The 9,754-nt window shown below is 42.2% G+C and overlaps 1 protein-coding gene across 1 annotated transcript; it reads right to left on the bottom strand.

Moving 5' to 3' along the window:
- Positions 1–1,184: 1,184 nt before the first annotated feature.
- Positions 1,185–5,615, bottom strand: LOC106746931. The gene is made up of 3 exons (XM_014624083.1): positions 4,920–5,615; positions 4,004–4,151; positions 1,185–1,875 (listed from the first exon to the last, which is right to left on the bottom strand). Exons 1-3 carry the CDS (start codon positions 4,952–4,954, stop codon positions 1,792–1,794), a joined length of 267 nt encoding a protein of 88 aa, XP_014479569.1. The 5' UTR covers positions 4,955–5,615; the 3' UTR covers positions 1,185–1,791.
- Positions 5,616–9,754: the final 4,139 nt, after the last annotated feature.

Here is a 9,754-nt window from a genome sequence, read left to right as displayed (position 1 = left end):
GTCACTGGGGTCGAAAGGTCGGGCGGGTCGTAATCTGCTTAAACGCAAAATAATTTTTGTTTGTTTCGAACATGCGCGCAATGTTCGCAGCTTGCACGAGCGTTCGCGCATTTTTAACGACGTTGTTTTAGACGCTCGTTTCCACGGTACTCGCATTTCGCTCAATTATTATATCGCAGCGCTCACCTTTTATCATCCGACGAGAAAAATTCTAAATAACAAAGTGACGTCCGAATAACGAACTAGTTTTAAGGCCAGAAGAAAACCAATTAGATATCCTAAATCATATTTCCCTAAAACCCATGCGTAATTACGAAGAGATTTTGAATTCTCTCTTCATAATGATGCTGCGATAATTTCAATTTTAAATGGAAGATATATTTATTAATTTTAATGTAAAATTAAATTAACTATCAGAGACGCTATTACTTTCAAGAACATTTTTTAACAATGTGGTCTAAGAATTGACGTCTTATAAACGTCTGTGAGATTATAAATGACCGAAAATAAACGTCATTATGTCGTCACTCTGCTACTTGGAATCCGTGATGAGAATCTCGTTTACGGAATCGCGACGGGCGTGACAGGTTGAATAGAGTCGTATGTAATCGCGATCCCGGTCACGCTGCGATTGCGTGCGTGCGTGCGTGCTTTCGCGTGCTTACACAAACACACGCGTACGCGCGAGCGTAAGGGCGTGTAAAGCGGCGATACAAGAGCGAATTGATTATAGTCGCCGTCGCATATCACAGCTGATCGCTCCGGCGACGTTCCGTTTGAAGCAATTCTCCTCCGCGTTCACGTGCGGCAGGTTACAACAGGTGTGTGTGTGTGTGTGTGTGTGAATGTATTTGTATCGGCAATTGATACACCTGCTCGGATACATCGGCGATCCTGCACGCTCCGTTACGCTTTTCCATCCTGTGGCCGTTCCAATTTACGCGTTTCGCGCGGCTTGTTTGCCGTCAATGCGTGCCGGCAGCGCGCGCAAACTCGATTGACTTTGTGATTTTCAGCAATTAGAGAGTCGAACGGATGTGTGTAAGAGAGACAGAGAGAGAAAGGTGACACGTGGTGAGAGATCACACGCGCTTTTTCCGCAGAAATATGTTCGTCCGACGGATGAAAGAGCCACGCGCTTTTGTACGATGCGTTACCGCTAATCAATAACAATTAATGCGAGCTTGTTCATGAGATAAATAAGCTCAATAGGTATTTGTTGGTACATTTCATTTATTCGTGAGATACATTCGTACGTGGAAGCAAAGCCGTTCGACGGATCGTAACACGTTTGAGTTTGTTCGCAACGTACGATAGATAATGCGGAGCGTGCACTCGGGATGATTAATTTAATTTATCGAGGCGAATTGGTACGCGGTGAAGATCAAACCTAATTTTCGGAAATAGCCCGCCCTGTGTGGATGCATGTTTTCGGTGCCGGGCTTATAATACTCGGAAACAAAGGGAACCTTAATAAATATCCCAGATAGCACACAATATTTATAAAATATTTAAAGAATGTGGATATTAAATATTTTGTAAATATCCAAATGTCTGGGAAAGTCAGGTACGAGGAAGGTTAGGATAAGTACTCGAGAAATTTATTATAAATATTTTTCATAAATCATTGAAACACACGGTTTTACTTAAATGAAATCATGTTTTTATTATTATTGTGACAAATATTCTTCGTCAATATTTTCGAATATTTATCATAATCTTCCTCACACCTGACCTTCTCGGACATTTGAATATTTTCGAAATATTTAATATCTATATTTTTGAAATATATTATAAATATTGCACGTTGTCTGGGATCTCAGCTGTAAGGGTCGCTTCGCGTTTCGCTCGGCACCAATAATTGAACACCAATGACTGAAACATTAATAATATATGTGTTTATTAAGATGCTTATCAATAAATGAAGCAAAATCATAATAAACTAACTAAACATTTCTTTTCATTTATTATATTATATCGTATATTGAAAAGCATCTTAATAAAGAAAAATACATCAATAATATTTTAATCATTGAGACATATATGTTTAATCGTACTAGGACATTTACCTTATTCGAACATTAAGAGCATTAGTATTATACATATGACATATTCACAAACATATACCTAACACAGACAGTCCCAGCCAAAAATATTACACGTCAGAGCGCGAAAACTGATTGTTCCTTCACGAGTTTTTAAACATTATGTAGGTTTGATTGATATTCTCTCGCCGTAGTGTCAAAGCTGTACGTTGTAAATCATGCTTATAAATATTTTGCGCTAAGCTTCGTCGAGTTCCTCCGTGTTGTATTAATCGTTACCTTTCCAACGGTATTTTAAACGACGTCACGAACGAGCCGCGTTTGAGCGGGAACGTTCGTGCGAAAAAGTCTCACGTTTTTCATGCAGACTCGGCGTAAGCGCTCCGTGCTTTTTGGTCTTGGCACGTGTCGGCGTTTAGAAACGACGACGGTGGCTGGCCTCTTTGATAACCTTGCGTAATAGCGATATTTGCGCGCGTCGAAACAGAAACGCAAGCACGCAAAGATACTTTGCACGAAACACGCGCGACGTGTGCACGCCAGAATAATCACGGCTGTCGAGTGTCCGCCGGCGTTACATGTGCAATCAGTGTCCGGACTTTGAGGCAAAAGCTATGAATCAGGTACTAACGCAATGAATCAGGTACTAACGCTATGAATCAGGTACTAATTCGCGGAAGAAAAAGTCAACCTTGATGATAAAATCGCTGGTACTCTAATTCGTAGATTCAGCAAAATACGAGGGCGGTCCGATAAGTACTTAGCCTACAAAAGAAAAACGAAAATTTTGGAAAAGTGGCGATTTATTTCTCAACATAGTCTCCTTTTAGCTCGATACATTTGACCCAGCGATGCTCCAACTTCTTTAACCCATCTGAAAAATACGTTTTCTCGAAGTCTGCAAAGGCCTCCGTGGCGGCGATGACCTCCTCATTCGGCTCAAATTTCTGCCCGGCGAGTGACTTTTTCAAGTTTGGAAACAAAAAAAGTCGCACGGGGCCAAATCTGGAGAATACGGTGGATGGCGCAGCAGTTCGTAGTCCAATTCGACCAATTTGGCTGAATGAGGAGGTCATCGCCGCCACGGAGGCCTACTTTGCAGACTTCGAGAAAACGTATTTTTCAGATGGGTTAAAGAAGTTGGAGCATCGCTGGATCAAGTGTATCGAGCTAAAAGGAGACTATGTTGAGAAATAAATCGCCACTTTTCCTAAATTTTCGTTTTTCTTTTGTAGGCTAAGTACTTATCGGACTGCCCTCGTACATTCAGCAAGTCGCGATTAATACTTTTAACAAATCGTTTTGCCGTCTGCGCAGCAACTGACGGATTTTGCTATATAAAATTTTCTATGCCGGCGAATTATATTTTTCCATAAGAACAAATTAATAAACAACGTAGGGAAACACTATTTTATTCGAACAATAAATTAACGTGTTCTAAAAACAAATTCACTTAGCAGAATATTTTCTATCCTGTTTCTGCTCCAATTACGAGTAATTCGTTAATTCGGTCATTCCAACTAAATTGCGTCGCTGTCACGACACGATATGTGTGGTAGCAACGTTGATGGTTTCGCTGCAAAATGGCACAATTATTTTCCCCCGCGCGTTTTTCCACCACGTACGACATTGCATCTGTCAAATGTTAATTACGCGATTTTTTCATATTTCACGCAAAACGACACGCTTACCGCGTTCGCCCGGGATTACTCCAAGCCCCGAAATTTGTTCTAATGATAACGATAACGACACGCGGCGTGTTCTTTTCATGTAAATAATGTCGTGCTGTCGCACCCTCGGGGGGTGAATATTGCGAAACGTCACACAATCAACGGGACATTTCGGGACACATTGGTACGAGTCACCAGTAAAAAAAACGAAAGAAAGGAAAAGAGAACATACATATAATATCTCCCCAATTCGCGCGGAGGATGTACTCGAAGAACATATTTTCTTACTGTCGCGAGGAGACCTCCCGAGTAACTTTCTTTCGGATCATATCTCCGCTTGTGAAACTTTTTATTCCGTCCTTGTCGTGCGTCGTCAGACGCGCCTTCGCGGAGCCGTCTTTTTCGGCGGTCCTGGGACGCTCCTTGCGTGCTGGAACTGGAGAGTTCATGATTTATACATGTGTAGGAGAAATTTACGCACGATCAAGCTGAAGGAAACCTTCCCCGGCATTTCGGATTAGTTTCCTCAAACATTGCATATATGCGTCTTCGCGTAGAAAGCTCTATTATCTTAATTATATGTCATATTAATTAGTCTCAAACGCGTTGTGTAATCGCAAAAGCTCTCGTTGAACGAGAGAATCTCGCTAATTATTTTGTTCCATCCTCCTCCCCCGCCCTTCCTTCTGTATCTATTCACTTCCCTTCGAAACACGCGCGAAACCGTGAGAGGAGATTTCGAAATGTGCGACGCGTCGCAAGAATGCACCGAGAGGGTGATTTACGAGGGCTCGCCGGCGTTTGCGCGAGATGTATCCGCCTGCAATTTGCAATTCGCAAGCGGCGCATTTTTTTCTCCACCCCCTCGGGATGTCGCAGATTAATTCGCGGCTTTATTACGACAATCGCCGGCGCGCATATCCTTCTTTCTCGTTCCCGCACCGTTAACCGCGATCTTTACGTTCGTGCGCGAGCAATCGCAATTTTCGGATGGCAACACACACACACACACATCCCGCAGACAAAGGCAGCGAATTCTTTCTCGTCTCCGTAACGCGCGACGTAATAAACTGTGTCCTCGTTTCTCTCTGTCTTTCTCTCTCTCCCTCTCTCTCTCTCTCTCTCTCTCTCTCTTTCTCTGAGGAATTAAAAGCAATTAATGCTAGCTTAAGGATAAGAATTTAATAGTCACCCTTGCACTTACATTCTCGCTAACATTTGCGCGTCGTTCATGCTCATATCGAGAGGAAATCGCGGGAAATTAGCGCGCACACCAAGTGGATATTTTTTATCGAGCGAAGCTCACACTCGTAGCAGCCGGACGTCGATAAATCTTTTTTCGCGAGCGGGAACATTTATTCGGGGCTACTGTGCACACACACACGCCATTGTCCGTAGATGTGTGCGCCCGGCGTAGACGTTTCTCGCGGACGGCGTTATAGTTACGCAAGCCCGGGGAATGGTATTTATACTGTTGCGCGAAACGATAGTCTATTAATATAGTATAGGGTATATTCGAAAAACATCGGGACGCCCGCGTATTAATGACAGCCATCGGCAAAGTCGGAGCTAAGAAAAATGGAGTTGTCTCAGTGTCGAGACATTAATAGTTTTCGCGCCGTGAGCTGGTGAATACATATTGACTTCCCCTGGTCGCTCCGGAACTTTTTCCCACCGTCGTCGCATCGGCAATCTCGAATCGATAAAATTAACAAAAACTCGACAATTATATGTTTCATTTCATCGAGAGCGAAGGAAAGGAGAGAAGATACTTCGATCCTGAAGGTTCCTTAGAAGAATAGACTATTGCTTTCAATGCTGTCTCGGACTATTCAGACTATACCCAATCAAATTGGATTAACAGTTTCAATTTATGCGGCGGGCTGAGCATGCGACTCCCTTCCCGTTAATATACATCCTAGGCGCGCAAACTAAGGATTAAACGACGACGAGACGTTGGAGAAATGCGCGGGATTAGCATGCATGTACGTCGCTAAAACTTTTATTTACCAAGTGGGACGCGTTACGCTCGGTTTTGTTACGCCTTCGCGAAGTAGAACAGCTAGGAAATGAGATGGGATTAGCCGTCGGTTGTAGGCAATAATGCCGAAGTGTGAACAGCAGTTGCAGTCTGCGCGGCGAGTCTCCGCTCGTGGATACTGCAGGAGGCTGAGGAGAAGCTGGAGGAGGAGAGCAATCTTATTCTACTTCGTTCATTTGCATAATTGTACATGTTCGCATCGTAGGACCGCGCGTGTTCACCTCGTCCCGAAGCCGAAACGATATCAATCTTGCTGTCGCGAGGCGATCGTAATCATCCTCGAATTAGGGTCGTGTTCTTCCGTTTTCGCTGTCCCGGAGAAAGAGAAACAAAGCTCTCGGGGAAAAGTTCCGGTCGTTCCTAATGGCGAACGTAAGACTAATAGAAGAATAAGAGGAAGAAATGAGAGAGGAGAAATTGAAATCGTTGCTTTTAAATTTTAAGTGACACGAAACACCGGTTAAACAACAAGTGAAACAAATTTACGAATCATCGGATTGTTTGCTTTTTAATGGTAAGCGGACTTTAATCGGCGAGGTTGAATTTAGTTAATTTAGTAGCTTGAAATTACTCGGAATTACTTGACTGAATAACGTCTTTTTCTTTCCACATCCGCCCGCGTGTGCGCGCGGCTAGAAGCAACGCGCGAGTGACGGAGTTAACACGCGTCTACATGTGGATAGACTTTAATTATTTGCGTAGTCGGGTCATTAATCCTCGATTAGTCGTGTGAAAAGCAGCCGACTCGGACGTTAATTGCGCTCGATATAATTCCCTCACCGACCGATCTCCCTCTCTCTCTAGCCTCCGAGAACGTTTTAAATTTCTTTTATCCCCGCTGCCTTATTTATCACCTACGTAATTGCTTTATGAAACGTGATATTTTATCTTGAGCGCTATTTTTCGCGCGATCGCTTAAAGCCGCTTAATTTCAAACGGCTTAACGGTCGTTTAACGTCATTTGTAAAGAACCGGACTTAATTTTCCGGTTAAATTTACACTCCACACCTCTTTCCCTGTTTGTAAGTTTTTCTTTTATCTCGGTCTTAAATGAGGAAACCAAGCTTCCTCTTTCTGTTAAAATAAACTCCATAAAATTAAAATTAATTTCATATTTTCTTGTTACAGTTAGTTCGCATCGTGATGTAAATTTTCACTTTGCTTCCTTGTTCTTCGTGATACATTTTTTTTCGGTCACTATATTAACAAACAATTTGTTGTTCCAACAGAACTTTTTTCTCGGTTGAAATATGTATCAATTTAATTGTTTCGTCGTCGTCTCATCGTCTTTTGTTGTTTTAATTGCGTTCAATTAGCTGACGGAGATGGCGGATAAATGCTCGTCCGTTCGCTCGACGACGACGACGTACGTTTTTCACGATGTCGGACTGGCGATGCGTGAAATTATTTGACCGTTTCTTGTAACTATAGCCAGATACCTCGATTGCGGCTACATAAACAGCGGAATTATTTTCGATGCGACGTTGTCGCATTCTGCGCTCATCGCGCTCCGTCATTCTTACGTATGACCTATTTCGGAGACGGATGACCATTCTTCCGAGGAATACATCGTTGCTCTTTTGCACGCGCACATTGCTCTTTTGTTCGGGGAAGTTGTCCACGCACGTTTTCCATTAAACATCACCTTATCACGCCGCGATTATCATTCGTGTCGCGCATGTCGCTTTTACGTCAGTATTGTTGATCTCACGCATTTATGGTTGCAACATATCGAGCAGTCTTATTAATTTTGACACATCCTATAAGATAAAGCCTACTTTAAAACGCGGACTATTTACATAGTTCGCGACGTTTCCTGTCGTCGAACATTTCGTTAAAATGTCCCAATGAACGTCCTAAGTGGAATTCTAGTTGGACCAGCCAAACTTTTTCCTAAGTATAGATTCAGTAGATTCAACAAAATAATCCAGCAAATGGCAATTGGTATTCTTAAAAAGTCATTTTGCTATTCGTATAATAATCGAAGTTTCGCTGCGACAACATAAAATTTGCTGTGCCAGTAAATTATTTTTTTTCCCTATAGCTTTTTTTTTTAAATGTTTAAAATTACTATATGTCGTTGCCTGGCAAAAATCCGGTCCGAAGAATTTCCCCAATGAAATGTTATAAAAATATGAACATTATAGTATTCTCAGTTACTAATTTAAATTACTTTATATCAACATAAATTTAATGAATTGCATACAGTACGAAGCAGCGAAATGTCGATCACGATGGGAATATCATTGAATCTCGTTTTGCGGCGAAGCCGTGTACATAACGGTGTAGCTTTTCATACGGAGCTGCGGAAAAAGCTAAAAAAGTTAATTATATAAGCGCCGTAAATTCATTACGAAATATTTTCGTAACGAAATCCACGAAGATATCCGACTTATTTAACGTTCAACCGGCGACTCGTAATCCAATATTTTTTTCCCGAGGAAAAGCGTCCGCAAAGACGAGAGTTCGTTCTAGTGTCTAGGCGGAAAAAGCCTATCGTCGGCTCGGTAAAATGGTCAGCTGTCGCTTTCGTTACCGCTTGGTCCCTCTAAAAATACAAGTAGCCGCGCGAGTCTCGTCGCCCTTCCCCGCACTGAGTCAACTATAGGAACTCCGGGGCTAATTTTAACGGTCCGAACACTGTCCGCGCCTTCGTCCGAGTCTCGCGAACTTCGCGGCCTTGAGGAGCGTCGCAATGAAGCGCTTCCTCACTACCCAGCTCCCTTATTCTATCACTTGCGTAAGGGAAAATCTCTTTATCGTTAATGTATGCGTTGCGCAGCTATTTTGGCGCATAAATCTTGTCCGCACAAAGATCTGTAACACGTTAAAAGTTACAGAGAGTAAGGGCGCAGCTCTCGTCACGCTCCCTTTCTTCTTTACGGGGAAGCTGCCCCGAGTTCAATCGTATCGATAGTTTGCGCTCTGGATTTCTGGAGGCGAGTTCGTTCAGTTTGCTCCTTTGCTCTCACGAGTGTTTGCGAATTTGAAGGTAACGGCCAACGAGCTCTCAGGCCCGTTATCGACGAGCTTTCGCTGTGCGTCTATGTGTGCACATGTACTTACGAGGAAAAATATTTCGCCGACACAGCAAATTGTTGGTTACTATGAGGACAGTGAAAGAATTTGTTTGGACAGCAAAAAGATTTGTTTGGACGGGAAAAGGTTTGTTTCGAATATTAATTGTTTTTGTTGGATATATGGACGGCAAAATGATTTAGTTGTACAGACTAAATTTTAACGCCATCGCAACGACGCTTTGCTACAACAGGAAAATTATTTTTTCCGTGTAACGAACAGCTTTCTGCTGTAGTAACTAACAATTTGCTGTGCCAGCGAAATATTTTTCTCTGTGCACTTAATATATATATATATAATACGACTGAAATTTAGTTACCAGACTTGATTTTCAGCTGTGCGAGCTAAAAGCTACAAACACAAAGGGAATTGGCCAAATTAATTAAATTTAAATTAAAGTTTTATTATATGAACAACTGAATTTTATTTGTAAAAAGCTAGTTTTTAAGCTATGGAAGTCTCTTTTAAATCTTTTCCGTAATATGTTGTTGCAACCGAAAACATTTCTCTCTCTCTTTACCGTTTCAAACGTATCTACTAATTTCGCGAAATAGAATCGATCTTGCCTCAGTTGTTGTGGAAGTCATTGGCAAGCCGTTGGTCGCGTTCTCATCATGAAAGAAGAGAATCCATCTTTTGCAATAGAGGTGAAACGGGGGAACACGCAAAAAGCACACGCGTCGCGGATGTGGTAGTAGCGAGTGTAGATCACAAGAAGTTTCGCCGGAGAATTTTCCTTCTTTTTCTCTCTCTCTTTCGAAATATCATTAAACGTTCGGAGCACCCCTGCGCGCGAACGCTGCTTTTTCTTTTTCTTTTTTTTCGCAAATATTTGCTGCCGTTTTCCTGCAAACATAAGAGCCGCATTAGATACGTATGTTCTCGATGCTTAGATCACTTCAGATATTCTCGAGATAATA

Source organism: Dinoponera quadriceps, unplaced genomic scaffold, assembly GCF_001313825.1.
Source record: "Dinoponera quadriceps isolate SergipeBrazil2010 unplaced genomic scaffold, ASM131382v1 scaffold1846, whole genome shotgun sequence".
Classification (NCBI taxonomy): Eukaryota; Metazoa; Arthropoda; class Insecta; order Hymenoptera; family Formicidae; genus Dinoponera; species Dinoponera quadriceps.
Note: the sequence above shows the minus strand (reverse complement) of the source record. Positions and strands in the feature narration are given on the sequence as shown.

What these genes read in the sequence shown, in the direction of transcription:
- LOC106746931 (XM_014624083.1), bottom strand. Translation starts at nt 4,954, where the DNA reads ATGAGCATGAACGACGCGCAAATGTTAGCGAGAAT. An exon ending in GCGCAAATGTTAGCGAGAAT is followed by an intron (nt 4,152 to 4,919) that starts GTAAGTGCAAGG and finishes TGAACTCTCCAG; the next exon opens with TTCCAGCACGCAAGGAGCGT. An exon ending in CGGGAGGTCTCCTCGCGACA is followed by an intron (nt 1,876 to 4,003) that starts GTAAGAAAATAT and finishes TTAATGTTTCAG; the next exon opens with TCATTGGTGTTCAATTATTG.